The following is a 19,957-nucleotide window of genomic DNA, read 5'->3' on the forward strand; positions in this document are numbered from 1 at the left end:
CTGTGAATGAACTGTATTACCCTATGTGGAGATCTTTCCTCTTTACAGAAACCAGTGAAGTGAATTTAAATATACTGTGCAAGATCCACCTGAGCGCTGGGGTGGTCAGAATCTGGTGAGCATCCTAGCAAGAGGGGATAAGGTATTAATTGGGAGAGCACTTCACGAGAGTCACGTGGAATAAATGGAGTGAGGATCCATATAAACTGAACGATATTGCCCTATGTGGAGATTTATCTTTTGCAGGTCTGGAGAGCGCAGCAGCAACTTTTGAACTTATTACCCAGTGATTGGACTATCTGCAGCGACCCCAGGAACTGTTATTGTGGTGATACAATTTGCGGGGAACTGTGGCGCAGTGTTAATTGTTTATGCAGCCAATCTTGTCAGATCTGACAATTTTCGAACACCTGATCTGCATGCTTGTTCAGAGGCAGAGGATCAGCAGGACAGCCAGGCAACTGGTATTGCTTCGAAGGAAATAAATGACAGCCTCCAATTCCCTCTCGCTTCAGTTGTCCTTTCAGTTTGAGGGGAAAGTAGAGAAGCAAAAAGGACAACTCGACATGCCCTGCAGCTTCCTTTGTGTGTACCAAATAAGTCAGGTAAACTGGAGAATGATCAGTTATCAACAAGAAAATAGAGATTTTAACTTTTAGATTGCCTGGTTAGCATCCTTATTACTTGTTTACCAGATAAAAAATAAAGAATTTATTTTATTCCCGACAGTTACACTTTAAAGGGAAGGTTCAGGGAGGGTGGGCAAAAAATAAAAATCAAATTCCACTTACCTGGGGCTTCCTCCAGCCCGTGGCAGGCAGGAGGTGCCCTCGCCGCCGCTCCGCAGGCTCCCGGTGGTCTCCGGTGGCGCGCCCGACCTGGCCAGGCCGGCTGCCAGGTCGGGCTCTTCTGCGCTCCAAGGCCCGGAACTTCTGCGTCCCACGCCGGCGCTCTGACGTCATCGGACGTCCTCCAGGCTCTACTGCGCATGCGCAGAACTACTGCGCATGCGCAGTAGAGCACGGAGGACGTCCGATGATGTCAGAGCGCCGGCGTGGGACGCAGAAGTTCCGGGCCTTGGAGCGCAGAAGAGCCCGACCTGGCAGCCGGCCTGGCCAGGTCGGGCGCGCCACCGGAGACCACCGGGAGCCTGCGGAGCGGCGGCGAGGGCACCTCCTGCCTGCCACGGGCTGGAGGAAGCCCCAGGTAAGTGGAATTTGATTTTTATTTTTTGCCCACCCTCCCTGAACCTTTCCTTTAAGTACAGTTGTGCCCTGCAAGTCTTACCATCCAGAGCTGTTTTTTATATTAACATTAGGTGGCAAAATTGGTATTCATTGATCAGAATTCACGGGAAAATAGAAGGGCCTGGCTCACTTAACTAATGAAGTCACGCCTGGAGATGCATGAAGAACTCTGCATGCTTTCGTAAATTCGGCAACCAGGAACTAAGGTGGTTGTATTTTTTATGTTTGGCTGAGCATGCTAGTTCATGCATCAGTCTGACCTATTTATTTGTAGTACTTTACTTAAAGGAATACTATTAAAGTTTATACTATTTCAGGCAGCACTATAAATCAGTATGCCAACAACAGTAAGAAGGAACACAGCATATGTTTTTGCTGTGCAATGTGTCTTTGTTTTCATCTACCTTCCTGACACATCCCCTGAGAAAACTGACGGGGAATTGGGGCAGTTCATTTTCAAGAGGGGAGCCTCTTGCTGAGTACAGCTGTGGTTTATTCTAGTCTGATCCCCACACAGCAGAGGGAGTTATGCAGCGCTGGACCCAGCTCAATAAATTACTATGAGCTCTCGCTTCTGGTCTGCACGGCTCACTTGTCTCCTTTCTTTCTTTCCTTTGAGTTCTGGTTTGCCGTAAATTCTGAAGGAGACTTCTGTGTGCTGGCCTGCCGCTGCGTCATTGGTTGTTTTCAAACAAAAAGGCTGGAGGAGGGCAAGTTATTTATTGCTCTGTTCTGAAGAGGAATCATAAATTGAAATAGAGGTAGGATGCGGGGGTCGGGACGCAGTCTCTGGAGAGGTTTTCAATTTCCACAGGAGGCTGCTGTGAGGAGAAAGAAGCTGGGGATTTTACACGTGAGATGTAATGCTTGTAACTATAATGTGAACAGTATTTTATTTTTTTCCAGTAATAAAGTTGATTTTTTTGTAGTTGAATTGATATACTGTATCTATCAGACACAACACTGAAAGACGGAATGAAAACAGACACTTTTCCTTTCACAAAATACTGGCAAAGCAGATAAGGACAGGGAGGGGTTGTCTCTCTCTCTCTCTCTCTCTCTCTCTCTCTCCAAATCCAAATCCAAATCCAAATCCAAAAAAGCTTTATTGGCAGGACCAAATACATTTAGCATTGCCAAAGCAAAATAGAACATTAATGTGTGTGTGGGGGGGGGGGGATTGTGGGAATAAGGGAAGGACATGGGTATACAGTCCATAGGAGGATGTACGGGATGGTATGGGGGGGATGGGGTATATAGTCCATAGGGGAGGGGGGTATAGGCATACAGTCCATAGGGGAGGGGAGTATGGGGTTATACAGTCCATGTGTTATCATGTTCCTCTCAGTTGGTGGCAGGCCGTGACATATCGGGCAGCTATTTGCACAGTTTCTTCCTCTTCCCCCAGTATGATGTAGAGTTTCCTCTCCTCATCTGTGGAGGTGAAATCTGCAATGTGGGCGGAGAGTCTTTGGAAATGGGCGGTCCTCAACGGTGTATATTTGCTGCAGTGTAGCAGGAAGTGGGCCTCATCCTCCAGGACCCCCTGGTCACATTGCCTGCACAGTCTCTCCTCCCGGGGCTTCCATGTCTGTCTGTGTCGTCCTGTCTCTATCTCCAGGTTGTGGGCACTCAGACGGTACAGGCTCAAGGCCTGTCTATCTTTGTGGTGGTGTAGCCTCTCCAGATATGGGGCCATTGTGTACTCCCTCTGTAGTGATTGGTAGATAGTGAGTTTCTGGGAGTTCTTTATGTCACTTCTCCATTCCTCTATGTATCGGTCCTTGCAGCTTTCTATCATTCCTTTTATTTGGGCTTTTGTCAGCCTGTGTTGGTGGTCTTGGCTGGGCTGGCTCTTGACGTTTTGTTTCAGAGAGCGTGGTATGGCCTCCCCACCCTGGCTCAGTGAGGCTTTATGGTGGTAAGTGCTGGGGTTGCTGCTCTGTATATGCGCCCAATATGAGAGCGCCCTCTGCTGGATAGTCAGCCATAGTGGGAATCTGCCTAGCTCTGCCCGGCAAGCTGAGTTCGAAGTGCTGCGATGGACTTGGAGAAGATACTTGCAGAACTCTAGATGGAAGATTTCTGTTGGGCTGGAGTCCCATTTTGATTGGTCAGGGTAGGTGACCGGGCCCCATACCTCACTGCTATAGAGCAGGATTGGGGTGATGATGCTGTTGAATATCTTTACCCAGACTCTCACCGGTGGTTTTAGGTGGTAAAGTTGCCTTCTGATGGCATAAAACGTTCTGCAGGCTTTTTCCTTCAGGGCCTCTACTGCTGGTTTAAAGCTCCCAGTTTGGTTAATTTCCAGCCCCAGGTAGGTGTAACTGTTTGTGGTCTCCAGTGGGCAGCCATTTAATATAAATGAGGAGGTGGGCATTTTTAGATTTTTTCTCTGGAACACCATCACTTTTGTCTTCTTTGGGTTGATGGGCAGTGCCCATGTGGTGCAGAAACTCTCCAGTACTGCCAGGCTGTCCTGTAGGCCCCTTTCTGTTGGGGAGAGCAGCAGGAGATCATCTGCATACAGCAGGAACTTCACCTCGTGGTCATGCAGGAGGAGGCCTGGTGCTGGGGAGGATTCCAGGGCTACAGCCAGTTGGTTAATAAATATGTTAAAGAGCGTTGGGCTCAAACTGCAGCCCTGCCTGACTCCTCGACCCTGCTTGAAGAACGCGCTTCTCTTCCCGTCCACTTTCACACTGCATTGGTTCCCAGTATATGAACTCTTGATGACATCATAGATTCTACCTCCTATTCCGCTCTCTAGGAGTTTTAGGAAAAGGCCTGGGTGCCACACCGAGTCAAACGCCTTCTTAAAATCCACAAAGCAAGCGTGTATTTTGCCACGTGAGCTGTGGACATAAGTCTTGATAAGGCTGTGCAGTGTGTAGATGTGGTCGGTTGTGCGGTGGTTTGGCATGAACCCAGCTTGGCTTTTGCTGAGTACGTCCTGCTGTGTGAGGAAGGAGAGGATCCTTTTATTGATGATGCTGTTAAACAGTTTCCCCAGTGTACTGCTGACACAGATTCCTCTGTAGTTTGCTGGATCATATCTGTCCCCATTCTTGTAGATGGGTGTTATGAGGCCTTCACTCCAGGCCTGAGGAAAGGAGCCCGCACTCAGGATAAGGTTGAAAAGTCTTGCGAGTGCCTCATGTATGTCCGGGGGGCTGTATTTGATCATCTCTGGCAGGATGCCATCGGTACCGCTAGCCTTCTTACATTTTATCAGCTTTGTTCTTTCTCTTATTTCCTCCATCGTGATTGGTGTATCCAGGGGGTTTTGAAAGTCCTTGATTGTCTCCTCCATGTCCTTCAGCTTTGCGGCTATTTGTTTCTGTTCCGGGGTTTGGGCATTTTCTGGGATGTCTTTGTAGAGGTCCCTGAAGTAGTGGAGCCAGATGTGGCCATTTTGGATGTGTAGAGGGCTTTTCTTGGGCTTTGTCCCAATGTGGTTCCAGGTCTCCCAGAATGAGTTGTCTTGGAGGGAGTCCTCCAGCTGTTGGAGTTTGTGGGAGATGTGGCTCTGTTTTTTCCGCCTGAGGGTGCCTTTGTATTGTCTCTGTAGGTGGTCATGGGCTTCCCTTAGGTCCTGGTTGTTGGGGTCTCTGTGCTTTTGGTTAGAGGCTGCCCTTAGAGAATTACGTAGAGCCTTGCACTCACTGTCAAACCATTTTTGGGACTGTTTATTTGTGGATCTCTTAAAGTTGGTCTGCTTGAGGCCGGCGAGTACTGCCATGTTATATAAGATGTTGCTGAAGTCCTTCACTGCATGGTTGACACCTTGTTTGTTCAGTTCATATAGGTTGGTATGAAAGTTTGTCAGCAGTTCTTGGATTTTGGCAGTGTTGGTCATGTTGGTGAATTTGATGGCAGACTCTTTGGGCCATTTGAAGGATGGTGGCAGCTTGTAGAGACCGTTCTGGTGAGGTTGCTGTGTGGTTGGTTTATCGGTGGATTTCAGGTACAGCAGGATTTGGTTGTGGTCTGACAGGTGTGTTTCAGGGGTGACTATGAGGGCATTGATGTTTATGGGGTCTGTGTCTGTGACAGCATAATCTACCACACTGCTGCCTACATGTGAGTTCATAGTAAATCTCCCAAGAGAGTCACCCCTGGTTCGCCCATTCATTATGTATAGGCCGAGGCTCCGGCACAGGTTCAACAGGGATTTCCCACTTTTGTTTACTGTCTTGTCATAGCTGTTTCTTGCTGTCTGCATTGGTTCCTGGTAGTAGCTCTCTCCTCCAAGTATGTATGTGTTTCCCTCAGAGGTCAGATAGTCCTTCTCTGTGCCTGTTCTAGCGTTGAGGTCTCCATAGATGAGCACTCTGCCCTGAGACTGGAAGTGGCTGGCTTCTCTTTGTAGGACCTCATAGATGTCAGGTTTGTAGTAAGGGGACTCTGTTGGGGGGATGTATGCTGCACACAGGTACATGTCAGACTGAGAGGTGAGGATGGAGCTGTTTATTTTGATCCAGATGTGGCTGTCTCCTCGTTTGATTGCTTTGATGTGCTCTGTGAGCTCCTCCTTATACCAGATTAGTATGCCTCCTGAACGGCGGCCCTGTTTAATGTTCCTGTTTTTCTGGGCAGATATGGAGAATTCCCGGTACCCCATAGGTACGAAAGATTCATCCTCTGCCCGGGTCCATGTCTCCAGGAGGATTTGGATATCAATGTTTTCAAGTCTCTTTTTAAAGTCTGGATCATTTGTTTTGGATCCAAAAGCTGAGGCGTTCAGCCCTTGGATGTTCCAGCTACTGATGATAAGGGATGTCATTTTGAGTCGGTTTACCTTGTAATGAGCAGAAATTTTCATAGGACTCAGTATTTTCAGGGGGAGGGTGGACACTGTTGTGGGTGTCACCTCAATCTGCTTTGTATATTGATAAGCAAAGTTCTGATTTCCGCCATGATGCTACCCTCTGTCGCTTTGTGTTGCCATTGTGGGGCAGGCTGCTTCCTACATGTTTGCCATGCTTGTGGGCTCTCTCTCTGGTGTTGGGACATTGTGGTTTGCTGTCTGATTGTTGAGTTGGGGCTTTCTTGGAGTCTCTGGGGTCTACTTAGCACCATGTCCTTTAGTTCCTTTGCTAGGCGGCTGACTCCTTGTTTGTCAAGGTGCTTGTTGTTGTACAGATGGTCGGTTGTGATTGTGGTGTGCTGTGCCAGTTGTATGTCTGGTGAGGATCTGAGACTGGAGGCCAGCTCTGCATTGATCTGTGTAATTGTCTGGTGAGGAATGTCTCTTCTTGGGAGCAGGGAAGAGAGGATAATCTTTGTGCTGGGGAATTTCTGCTGTGCCCTTTTAACCAGTTGTGACAGTTTGTATGTGATGGTTTCTTGGTCTGTGGTGTTTTCTTGTATAATGTCATTGGTGCCGGTGTGCAGGATGAGATGTTTTGGGTCGGTGAAATAAGGCTCATTAATGACCTGTGTTACTTGTTCAATAGTTGAAGTGATGATTTTGATGGCATGCATCCCTGGAAAGAGTCTTCTTATGTCCAGGTATTTTCCATTAGAGTCTATAACCAGCACAATGTCAGGACTGCGATGTTTATAGGAGCGATTTGCTTGGTGTTTAGGCTTGGGCTGTGGGTTGTTGGATGAGGCTGTGTTGGCAGTATTTGGAGAGGGGGCTGGATGGCTGTGATTGTCACTAGTCTCTTGGGTGATTATTGTATCCTGTGTGATGTGCGGAGCACTGTCTTTGGTCGGCATAGGTTTTGTGGGGGCCTTTGTGCTTTTTGTTGTCTCCTCTAACTTTTGTGGCTGTTTTAATATTTTTAATTTCCTGATCTCCTCTTTAAGTTGTGAGTTTTCCTCCTGTAGTTTTTGTAGGGAAATGTTGATATCATGCAAGGCTGCAGTGTGCTCAGCTTTCATCCTGGCTATTTCTTCTCTCAGTTGATCATTTGCATTTTTCACACCTTGGCTGCTTTTCCTTTCTTCCCTGAAAAGGGTGAAGTCCCTTTCTAATTGGGACAGACTTTCTCTGAGAGTCTCCAGGGAGGGGTGTGAGAAGCCTGGTGTCTGGTCTCTGGAGAGGGGCTGTTGTTTTGGAGATTGGTCTTCAGCCTTCTCTCTAGGAGCAGTCCTTGCAGATGATTTACGACCATTGCTTGTGTTGACAGAGTTTGTCTGGTTTTCTTTAAAGTTAATTGCAAGTCTTTCAATATCAGGATAACTCTTTTCGAAAATATTTAAGTAACGTTCTGCCCCCTGGATCAAGACACTGCCATTGTGGTATACAGTTACTGTAAGTGTAGTAACCTCTGGGTCCTCCTTGTCTTTTATTCTGATTTGTCTCCCATTCATGCCATTTTTTTTAATGCTTTTTTCAAATTTTTCACAGATGGCAGTATGCCAGGCTTGGGTGTCATGTGTAAAAAATATCAGGTTTGTTCTTACTCTAGGGTTAGAGGAATAGTCAGCAAACAGGGTCTCTGGCATGCTTTTAGTTAGCTTCAGTCTTTCTTCTTTCTTTGCATCATTGCTTTTATTGCCAGGAGAGTAAACAATCTCCCGAGTGCCAGACCTCCTGCTGCTAGATGTGCTGGGCTTATCTGCATCCTGGCTTGCCTTTTCATCTGCTGGCTCTACTATGGTTTCCATTGTGAATCCCTTGATAAACTTTTCCTATTTCTATAAGTAATATTCAGCAGAAATGCCCTTACCTTGTTTTCTGCAGGTTTGGTCAGTTCTGGGGTTACTCTCTGCTGGTGTTAGGATCTGTTGGTTGGCTGGAGCTGGCTGCTGCTGCTTGTTGCTTTTCCTCTGAGTGACACAGCTTGTTTATCCTTTTATAGGTGGTTATCTTCTCCATTCAGAGCATTTGCTTTTTAATCTTTAGTCTTTTTATTCTTTAGACTTCCATAGGCTCCTCTGGTTTCCATGTTATGTCTTGGTCTTGGCTGTGTCTTGGTTGTGTCCTTTGTGTCCATTCAGTTGCCCATTACAAGGTAAACTTGGTAAAGTTTCAGGAGCTCATGTTCAGTGCTGCCATTGTCTCTGGCTGCTTGCTTCTCTCTCTCTCTCTCTGACTTACAACTTGCTAAAGTGGCAGAGTGTGAGAGAACGCGCAGACAGATGGGGGGAGTAAACAAACAGAGCACTCCACTCTTTTTTTTTTTTTTTTCCCCTCTTACCACAGTGGTGTTACGTACAGAGATGGACTATTCCTCTGTCCACCTCAGTCACTATCTACAGGGATCGCAGCATCAGGTACATGAAAAAACAAAAAAAAGAAGCTGCATAGCAAAAACATATGCAGTGTTCACTCTGGCTGTTGTTAACATATTGATTCATGCTGATGGCAGAAATTGAGAAACTTCAATAGTACTCCTTTAATCCAGAGGCTGTGAGGGTTTTACTAGAATGCCTGAAAGCGTAATTTTATGGGTGGCAATGGGGGCCATGTAAATCATACTTTGTCAGAGCTTTTGGCGACCTAATCATTGAGACTCCTAGAATGTGGTCATTTTATTGGTTCTGCCAGTCTTGTAAAATGGGCATTTTGATTGTGTTTATATTCTAATATTAGTATCTGCTTGCCTTGTAACCTCAGCATGTTCCTTCTTCTTTTCAAGGAGCCCCGTAAATTAAGTTATGCTGAAGTATGTCAGAAACCTCCCAAGGAGCTCACACCGGCTCCAGTCCAGCCGCTTCGTGAGCTTCGCTCCAATGTTTCACCACCTGCCAAAAATGAAGAAAGCTCCACTCCAGAGAAGAACACTGAAAAGCCCCAAGAGAAGCTAGAAGGAAAAGTCAGAGATTCTCCTGGTCATCGCAGTAATGGACCCCCTAGAGGCGGTGCAGGGAAAATCAGGGAACAGAGGCGCCAGTTTGGCCGCAGGTCTTCACCTCAGGGAGCAACACGACGTAATGGCAAGGAGCAATATGTGCCACCAAGGTCACCAAAGTAAAGACTTAACTTAATTTAATATTTCTAACTGGACTTACGGCATCAGAGACTTGATTGGAAACAGTCATTTAATTATGCCTAACGCAAAGTGGACAAAATGGAATCCTAAAGTCATCTCAGATATTGAATTTGAGGTGGTAATGAGTTCCAGACATGATTATATGAATCAGTATGTTTTTTTTTTTTTTCTTTCTTTCTTTCTGGGGGGGTTCAGTTTTTGTTTTAAATATTTTATGTTGCAGAAGTTACCTGCCATATGTCAGTTTCAGGGTTGTGACATAAACCTAGAAAACCCTCCAAAGAGGGTACAAAAAAGAAAATATTTTTGAAAAATAGATGTTAAAAATATAAAAAAAATATAGAAATTTAAATTTACTTTTTTAATCTATTTAAGGCTTTGCTGGTAGTATGTGTATGCCATTTTGGCCTTGAAGATGAAATCATGGATGCGGTATGTGGTCAGTGTGTAACTGTGGCCAGATACTGTTACGTCACAAACTATAAAACTGAATGTACAGCTGTAATGTCAGTTAGCTTGAAATATTAGTTTGTCTTTTGACCTTACTAAAATTTCTCTAAGCATTTTCACTATCTTTAGGGGAAAAAAAAATACAAAAAAATATAAAAGATAGCAAAAAGGCTTAGTTATAGCAAAGGCATGTAATTCTTTTAATTTAGTTTTTGATTTTTTTTTTTGTTTCATTTTGTGCATGGTTTTCATGGTCATGACTGTAAATCTATAAATCCAGACTGTGTATGTCTAGTTTCAGAAAGGGCTATGCATATCTGACCTATGATTCCCATTACAGTGACTGATAAGCGTTTATCAGTGATGAACATGCGTCTGATTTTTTTTTTTTCTCCTCCCCAACCTCCATACAAGATTTGCAGTTGTGGCCCAACTTTTATTTTTTCCCCAAACGTTTAAGTGTGTGGAAGTGCTTTTATATGGTCCCTTTTTGGTAGACTTTACATAATCAGGGCTGGACAAATATCAGGAGGCAGATAGCCAAAGCTCCTTAATTAGATGGCCCCTAACTTTTGAGATTCCTTAATTATGGACAATGGAGCTGGCTCCTACAATTTCCTTCTGAATTCCTTTTGTCCACCCGTGATTGATGAAGGAAGGTTGGGTGGCTGAGAAGGGGCTAGAGGGTTTCTCCCCCCATCTTTCTCTATTCAAATAAAAAAAATTCATTTATGACTACTGTGATAAAGCAGGCTCCTTATTAAAGGGACAGAATACCTAAACTTAGAGCTATATTCACAAATCTATTTCAATCTTCATACGTTGTCAGTCCTCCCTTCCATTCTTCCTGTGACCTGCTATTACCCTGGTTACCATGCAGAAGATTTGCCAGAAAGACTGCAGCACTCTTCATTCTGTCCCTGCTTATGTTTAACTGAGCTTGCTTGATGTCTTATGCATTTGTGGTTTAGTTGTATCCTGTTCATCCATCTGTGCACACATTATGGTCGGCTTTCAGACTCAGATGTCATGGACAAAATATCTGCATGGCTTAGCAGTAAGTGGGGTTTGGGCTTTATGCTGTTAGAAAGTTTCCAATGTCTAATTTGCACAGCGAAGGAGCACCACTGATTTTAAAGATTCTCTTGCAACTTGTTGTGGGCATTTGTGGCCTGTGCAGCAAGTGGAATGAACTGTTACTTTTCACTATGCCACTAGTTAGTGGTACCGGCACTTGGTGCACTAGTATGAGGTAATTACCAACACTGCAAAACCTCCTAGAGAACTAATGGTACCGGTCAAGGAGATGCCAGAGCTTAAAGCAAACCTGAAGAGAAAATAAACTTATGAAATAATGAATTGTATGTAATATAGCTAAGAAATGGAACATTAGTAGCAAAGAAGAGTCTTATAATATTTTCCAGTGCAGAAGAGAGGGGAAAAAAATCCGTTATCTATGCAAAAGAGCTTGTTTGAGCTATTCGACCCACTGAGTCAAATAAAGTCCTGTTTTCGGAAGCATTCAAACAGCCAAGAAACGGTGAGACACAGCTTGAGAAAGTTTTACTGCAGGAAAGTTCAAAGGGTCATTATTTCTGCTTTGTTTTATAGCTTAAGACAGTGGTTTTAAAACAACTGTGACAGTATGATGCAACGTTATAAAAAAACTGAAAATAAAGATGAGACTCTTTTCTTTACTACTAAAGTTATATTCATTATCTGTACTGTATCTGAACAAATAAAATTCATTATATCATGCTTCAGATTTGCTTTAAGGGCCGGTTTCCACTAGGAGCTGCGGCTGTTTCCTTTTCCGGCTGTGGCTCCCATTGTCCTGAGCCCGAATTGCTAAGTCATGCAACGCACAGCTATAGGGATTCGGGTTTGTGCTGCAGAAATCAGCATACTGTCAGATATGCACAGCACTGCAATCTGAATGTCAAAGCTATTGGATAAGCAGTGTTTCCCCACCCCTCTTGCCTGCGGAGAAATGCTGCAGATTTGTGCCGAATTCGACACTAGTGGAAACTGGCCCAGAGTCCATGAGTAGGCAGTGCCTTCATTCAACATCCCATCCCCCCCCCCCCCCCCACCACCACCACCAATTTGATTCTGGAAAACATCATTACATATGTAACAGTAGGCCTCTCAAATAAGCTGTGTACTCTGCTTAGACATATTTACCCTTCATATGTTGTCTGACAGCATAGATGTCTACTTAAGTGTACCAGTTGGCACACTTGGTTATGTATGAAGATATGTCGGGCCTGTCTTGTGGTGATCTTGGTACACTTTTTTTTTTTTTTTTTCCCCCACTGCACATATCTGTCTCATTTGTATCTCATTCTAGTGGACATCGGAACATATGGATGCAGTGCATTTAATCATATTGTTTTGAAATAGGACTTGACTTCTTGTACATTTTTTTTCTTTGTAGTTGTAAAATAAATTATCATTGATTGTGACTTGCAAAAATCATATAATGTAAGTTGATTAATATGTGAATTTGAGAGGATGTTTTGTGTAGGCTTTTTTTTTTTTTGTCAGAATTTTAGCTCATGTACAGAAATTACAAAAAAGTGTGAAAGTTATGCTTACTCAATATAAGCGTTGAGCTAGAATCTCTCAATGGGGAAAGAGTATTTATTTGAATTTTCTGTGCAAAAGGTTTTGAAACCCTTGTAACTTGTTTTTCTTTTCTTTTTGTTTGTTTTTCCCTCTCCCCCTGAAGCTCTCAGTATAGCTAAGGTGGGACATTTAGATTTGTATATGAACTAGAAATGCAGTATGTTGCATGACAAGCACATAGCCTTTATTGGCTGGCTGCAATCTCAATCATATTCTCCACCTATAGATCTATATTCTCAGGCAAATTTCAGATATCGGACTATACCATTACGTCTGTTATAGGCAATCTTGTAACTTGGATAAAACATCCATTTTTAATACTTCAATAACCACCTACAAGGTAGCTTTGTTTATAGCAATCATAATCTAATTACTTTTAATTTGCATGTTCTGCGAAGCTGTTTTTCAAGGTGACTCTTTTTTTCTTTTTTTGCATTGTTAAGACGTTAATTCATTGTAAAATTTCTACCACTATTAACATAATTTTGCAAAATTCAAGACCTATAATCTACATCTGAACGGTGTGGTGTAACATTCCTGTTCATAACCTAACGCTGTTACTCATATTTACTGTTGAATTATGATCTGCTGAAACTAACAAACTTTTTTTTTTTTTTTCTTTAAACAAGTTAGTTTACCCCCACCCCTGTGACGTTGTGTAGTGCAGCATTTGTTAATGCACTAAATGATTGCTTTGTTTTTATGTTGTTTTATTATTTGCAATGCTGTTCTTTTCCTTCCTTCCCTCCATCCTTCCCTTTTAAGTTTTTATTTTATTAACACCAGTGTGCTAGCTCAATAACCTGGCTTCTATTTTTGTATATTGTGTTGTCGGGGCTTCCTATGCTATGGTACCATGAAATTGCCAGCTTTGTATAATTTATGGATGATCAAGGAATACACAACATGATCTGTATCTTGAATCTGGAACATGATCCTGAACTTTGTTTACCTGAGAAAAAAAAACAACAAAACTTCAAATAAAACAGACTTTCTGGCACTTATAGAGCTGCTCGTGTTTAAAACCTGAACTGTATTTAGAATCAATACTCTGGAAAACTGTTTAGTCTGAACTAAAAGAACTACAGTGACTTACCTGGTCATTTTAACTTGCCTTGGCATCTTGTTAATTATGTAGAGGGCACTTTAGTCACACTGCACCTCTCTATTTTTTTTTGTCCTTCCCTCTTTGTTCCAGGTTATCATAATTTAAAATTGTGAAGTAGGGTTCATGCTTTAAATGTATACATGTATTTGTATTCTATTCTTGACATTGCCAAGGTGCTATGGAATATTGAAATAACACAGATTTAGAAGAATAAAGCTGATTTAAAGGGTTGAATTATCTTGAATAATTTTACGCACGATTCTATGTGGAAGAATGCTCCTCATGTGAGTGAGGTATCTGTGCAGCACTTCAAGCTGAGCTTATCACAGGGTTTGATATTTTTTTCGGACCATAAGATGCACCTTTATCCAAGCTATAATTTCTCTACAATAACTCCTGCTGCCCCCCAGCTATAACTACTCTACACTAACACCTGCTGCCCCCCCCCCCAGCTATAATTACTCTTCACTAACACCTGCTGCCCCCAGCTAGAACTACCCTACACTAACCCCTCCTGCCCCCCCTCCCCAAGCTAGAACTACCCTACACTAACCCCTGCTGCCCCCAGCTATAACTTTGCTACACTAACCCCTGCTGCCCCCCAGCTAGAACTACCCTACACTAACATCTGCTGCCCCTCAGCTACCCTACATTAACCCCTGCTGCCCCCAGCTAGAACTACTCTACACTAACCTCTGCTGCCCCCCCCCCCCCAGGCTACGCTACATTAACCCCTGCTGCCCCCCAGCTAAAACTAACCCCTGCTGCCCCCCCAGCTACCCTAAACCACTGCTGCCCCCCAGCTATAACTGTCCTACACTAACCCCTGCTGCCCCAGCTATATTTACCCTACACAAACACCTGCTGCCCCCCAGCTATCCTACACTAACCCTGCTGCCTCTCTTCTACACTAACTACCCTAGATACAGCCAGTGCCAGTAAATCCTCTCCTCGTCTCCATCTCCTGCCACAGTAATAACACCCTGCTGCTATGAAGCTTCTGAGGCTTCTGTCATTCCTGGCTAATGGTGCCTGTGCAGAGCATGTTATGCGAGACCCCAGCACACCTGTGCTTATCAGGGCATGCAGTGAATGGGTGCCCTCTCACTGCATGTACTGACGGCCAGATAGGTAACTGCTTCTGCTGAACTTTGTGCAACATATAGTGTACATTAGAATTATAAAAAGCATCAACTACTGCAAGCGGTAAAAAAATCTGAGTAATATGGAATTCAGAAGCTAGCAGGATTTCAGAAACAAAGATGAGAAATGGGAGGAGCAGGCATGGTATGGTGAACTGTCCTGATGCTCACCACTCCCCCCCCCCCCCCCCCCTTTCCTCTTCTCATTTCTGCCCCCTCCTGTAGCTGAAATTGCCCTGTGGCCCCGTGTTTTGGTCAGGCATCTGCGCTTTCTGCACGCATACTATAGTATGTAACCACAGCCGGGAGCGCTCTGTACTTGCATATGACGTGCAGAGCGCATCCTGCTGTGGTTGTGTACTGTAGTCGGAGCAGTGCTTTTCGGCGCTGCTAGATTTGGGCGCAGCCAGCGCCGCCATAGAATATAATGGGAATCAGTCTATAGCGGCTCTCAGTGAGTAACCTCAGCGCCGTCAGAAGACTGAGCTGAGGTTGCTTAAAAATCACAATAATTTGGCCTCCAGCAATAGCTGGAAGCTGAATTATTTCATTCCCCCACTATTCATGGCGGCCTGGAGGGGGAATAGTAATTAAAACGGCCCAGACTTGTGCAGAAGCAGGATCAGCCATATACCGGCTGTATCCTGCGCCCAAGTCTACCGGTGCCGATTTCAAATGTACTCACTGTAGTATGCATGCATCTCGGCCAGCGCAGGAGCACTGATGCTTGACCAGGCTGACTGAAAGACTGGGCCGGAGGGCAAATACAGGTACAGGAGGGGGGCAGAAAGGTGAACATCAGGACAGCTCACCATACATGCCTGCTCCCCCTCCATCCCCCCCCCCCCCCCCCTCCGTTTCTTATCTTTATTTGGGCTCTGGTATCCTTTAAATTGCACACTAAAGGCAAATGTAATAATGCTCAGTGTGAATGAACATTGTGTGCAGAAGTCTATTTTTTTTAAACTGCAAAACTGTCTGGATTTTGGCACATGTAAACCCTAAGGGCCTGTTTCCACTACACGCAGATTGGATGCAGAAAATCTGACTAACGAATGCCTATGGGAAAATCTGCATCAGAAACATTGCGTTTAGTGGAAACGGGCCCATAGGCATTCATTGAAGTGAGTTTTCTGCATCCAATCTGTGTATAGTGGAAACAGGCCCTTAGAGGCCACCTGCGTTGACAACATTGTTGTTTTTTAAATACTGTAAATGGGTGCACATTAAAGTCTAAAAAAAAAAAAGGTAATTTTTTTAGGCTTCAAATGGCATTCCCACAGCAGAACAAGGCCTTAAAGAGAACCCGAGGTGGCCTTGTATTACGTTAGTGGGGCACAGAGGCTGGTTGGGCACACTAACACCAGCCTCTGTTGCCCCATCGTGTGTCTCAAAGACCCCCCTGCTCGCCGCTATACTCCCCGCAGTGCTGGCGACACGCAGCGCGTCGCCAGCACAATGTTTACTCTAGCGCTGTCTGTCAGCGCCGCTCCCACGCCTCCTCCGCATCGCCGCTACCCGCCCTCGTCCCTTCCCTCCAATCAGCGGGAGGGAAGGGACGAGGGCGGGTAGCGGCGGAGCGGCGCTGACAGACAGTGCTAGAGTAAACATTGTGCTGGCGACACGCTGGGGTATAGCGGCGAGCAGGGGGGTCTTTGAGACACACGATGGGGCAACAGAGGCTGGTGTTAGTGTGACCAACCAGCCTCTGTGCCCCACTTACGTAATACAATGCCACCTCGGGTTCTCTTTAATCACCCTGAAATCCCTGGGCCAAATTCAGGGCTTTTTCCGGGTAGAGGCAGAGCTTTGTGCTTTGCCTCTACTTGTGTAAATCTCTGCAGATCTCTGCCTCCTCCCACCGATCTTTTTTCACTGAGAGGGGCAGGGAGAGGCAGAGCTATAGCGCAAAGCACCGCCTCCCCTGGACAGCAAAATCCACAACCTGGAAAGTCGTGGATTTTTTTGGGGGTAGAACCTTGTTCTGCCACGGGGATGTAGCGTTTCGGCTATGGCATTATTGCTGAACAGGACTGGCTATTAAAGAGGTACATTTTTTTTGTGCTTCAGCCTCTCTAACCGTATCACTAAAAATACTTTTTTTTTATTTCGGAAACACTACAAAGCAGTACAAAGGAAATAACCAAACTTTTATCCATGTCTATGGACAAGGGCATATAATCAAACACAAAAGAAAGCGTCCATGGATGTTTTCTTATGTGTTTGACACTTTTTATTTCTGCACCGTTCTCTCTGCTTTTAAAATCATCCTGTTAGTTCTGGGGTCTACAGATACAGAAACGTACTAAACCATTTTCTGCAAGGGTAGATTGCTACTAACTCCTCAGATTATACGCTAAAAACCATCTTGCTGTTGGAAATGTCTATAGGCAGTGGGAATGGGTTTCACGTTACCAGCAATGTCTTTATGGTAGTGACTCCTCACACCTACCACATTCTCCATTATCCCATAGTCTGCTGTTCACAGCATGGACAGCAGCCTGAGCACAGGAAACAGATGCTACAGATAGCCAGAGATGTTGTATCATAACAAGCAGCCAGTCAGGAGTACTGTTTGCTCATCACCCTGACTGCTAGTTGTATTAAGGCACCGTATATCTTCACGTATAAGCCAAATTTTTTAACCCAAAAAAGTGGCCCAAAAGTAGGATTGTTGGCTTATACTCGAGTTAAAGAATGTCATCCGTCAGTCCGTGTCATGTATGCCCCCCCCCCCCACGCATGCAGGTATGTAAGGAGATGAGTGGTGTAGCTGGTGAACATCGCTCTACTCCACAAATTCGCTGCAGTGCTGGATCTGGGCAGCAAGTCCACAATCATCAAGAATGGAAAGGTGGTCTGCACTTGTCAGCACAACAGCTTAATTAATGGATGTGTCCTCGAGGCTCTGGCATTTGTAATCTATAATTACATAACCAACAAAAACAACCCCCCCCCCCTTTTTCTCCCTTCCTCCCCCACACGCTAGATGCCAGCCACACTTGTTAACGGTTCCCGCTGACGAGGTTTTGATCTAGTTACCATCTTTGTACTTATTGTAGCTTCAGGGTTATGCTCTTTGATTAGTTGCTTCTTTTGTCTTTTTCTTTTGCATTGTTTTAATTTGTATATTGGACATTTTAACATCATGTGCATATTTTAACTAATTGTGAAAGGGGTAGGGAGGTTGTGTATGTCCAGAGGCCACGCCTAAGTGGGTGGGGTTTGGGTGGTTTCTGGGCACACACCTCCCTATTTAGATGGTCATGTGTGTTGGCTATGAGTAAAGACTGACGCCCGAAACATGTCAGCCTTGATGCCTGCTGTTGGTGTTGTTAGACACGTCCATTAATAAAGTTGTTGTGCTGACAAGTGTGGACTACCTTTCCTTTTTTTCTATGTGAGGAGATGGTTGCAAGTGTCCCCGGCATTAGAGTGGGTCGGGTGAAGAGAAGTGTCTTGCATGATTGTGTGACACCCCCCCCCCCCCCGGCCTCATGCGGATATGTGGCGGAGATGGTATTAAGTGGCCCGGCATAACAGTGATGGCCAGTGGGCTCCTTTCACTTACCGATCAGCAGAACGAGTGTAGTGAGCCGCACACCTCCATTCATTATCAAGTGCACAGGGAAAGAAGTCACACACCACTGGTGAGGTGCTGTACCAATGTTTGTAATCCACGAAAAATTTCAGAAGGTCCGCACACTCTAAAGTACCATGTCCTGTTTATTCAAAACACGTGACAAACCATTCCACAACCAATGAGTCGTTTTGGGGTCCCCTTTGTCAAGGCTACAGTACAGAATGGTAACGTTACCATTCTGTACTGTAGCCTTTACAAAGGGGACCCCAAGGGTCCCGAAACTCCCACAATCATGCAAGACATTTCTCTTCATCCAACCCACTCTGTTAATGCCGGGCTCACTTACAATCATCTCCTCACACACCTGCATGTGATGGGGAGGGGGGCTGACATAGATGACACTTCTCTCCACCCGACCCACGCTGCTTATTCCGGGAGCAACTTGCACTGAGCATGTTGGCAAGGCACTGGAGAAGGCAGCTTTATATATGGCCTGCATAGAACATTATTTTTAATCAATACAATAACAGAATATCTTGTGAGTTTAGGTGGCCTGTGTAAAAAGACTGATGGAACTTGGCTTAATCAATCAGGTCCCTGCTTGCAATTTATACCCTCGGCCTATACTCTAGTTAATTTTTTTCCTGTGTTTTTTTTAGGTTAAATTTGGGGGGTTGGCTTATACTCTGGTCTGCTTATACTCGAGTACATATGGTACATACACATCAACAGATCACAAAGCACACTACGACAAAACCATTTACATGACTTCTGTATTCTGTGCACCAATTCATTAACATATTGCAAGCAGAATGAGACTGCACAAAATGGCTGCATTCAAAACCAGGATGGCCAACTGCCCAACAGTTGTTTAAGTTGATCCGCTGCATGGATTGGGCAAACTACCTGTTATCAGTCATTCGTCTAGATGTTTGCCACATGTACACATGCCTGATTAAGGTCCAACAGACCAAAATCATTTGACAATCGGGCAATTTGGTTGAACTTGTGTATGGGCCTTTACAGTACTTCCGGTTACATCTCCTCTGATCAGCTTTGTCTCTTTCCTGCATGCTGTGAAGAGTTAATAGCAACCTCTATGTCAATATAATACAGGTAATCGCGCTACAAGCTCACAGTCCTTTTTAGATGACCGCGACCTCCAGAGATCACCCAGATCTGTCCATCCAAATCCACTGCGTTGTCACTGTTAGCAGTGGGGTCCCACAGGGGTCTGTTCTGTGTCCAGTGCTCTTCAATTTATTTATTAATTACCTAGTAGATGCAGTAGTGAGCAATGTTGCTATTTTTGCAGATGATATAAAATTGTGCAGAATCATCAACTCTCAGGAAGATAGTGTCATATTGCAACAGGATCTGGATAGGATGGCTATATGGGCACATAAATAGCAGATGAAATTCAATGTTTACAAATGGAAAGTCATGCATTTTGGATGTACTAATGGTCTAGCACCATACAAAATAAATGGGATACAGTTGGGGACATCAAACATGTAGAAGGACTTAGGAGTACTCATCGACAACAAGTTAAATAATCGTACTCAATGCCAAGCAGCTGCAGCTAAAGCTAACAAAATTTTGGGATGCATTGAAAGGGAAATAAAAACTCGAGATGCTCGCATAATATTGCCCGTGTTTAACTCTCTAGTAAGGCCACATCTGGAATATGGAATTCAGTTCTGGGCACCACATTACAAAAAAGATATTGCAGTTTTAGAGCAGGTGCAGAGACGAGCAACAAAATTGATACATGGGATGGAAGGTTTCACTTATCAAGAAAGGTTAGATAAACTGGGTTTATTTAGTCTAGAGAAAAGACGCCTTAG

General features: G+C 44.5%; 1 protein-coding gene across 2 annotated transcripts in view; it reads left to right on the forward strand.

Moving 5' to 3' along the window:
- The window catches only part of LARP4 (La ribonucleoprotein 4), a 102,143-nt gene extending 88,524 nt beyond the window's left edge, over positions 1 to 13,619 (forward strand). For both annotated transcript variants that reach the window (XM_068267345.1, XM_068267344.1), the window contains exon 16: positions 8,846 to 13,619. In XM_068267345.1, coding sequence (XP_068123446.1) covers positions 8,846 to 9,181 — 336 coding nt within the window. In that variant the 3' untranslated portion in view covers positions 9,182 to 13,619. The remainder of the gene's footprint in view (positions 1 to 8,845) is intronic.
- Positions 13,620 to 19,957: the final 6,338 nt, after the last annotated feature.

This window comes from Hyperolius riggenbachi, chromosome 2, assembly GCF_040937935.1.
Source record: "Hyperolius riggenbachi isolate aHypRig1 chromosome 2, aHypRig1.pri, whole genome shotgun sequence".
NCBI lineage: Eukaryota > Metazoa > Chordata > Amphibia > Anura > Hyperoliidae > Hyperolius > Hyperolius riggenbachi.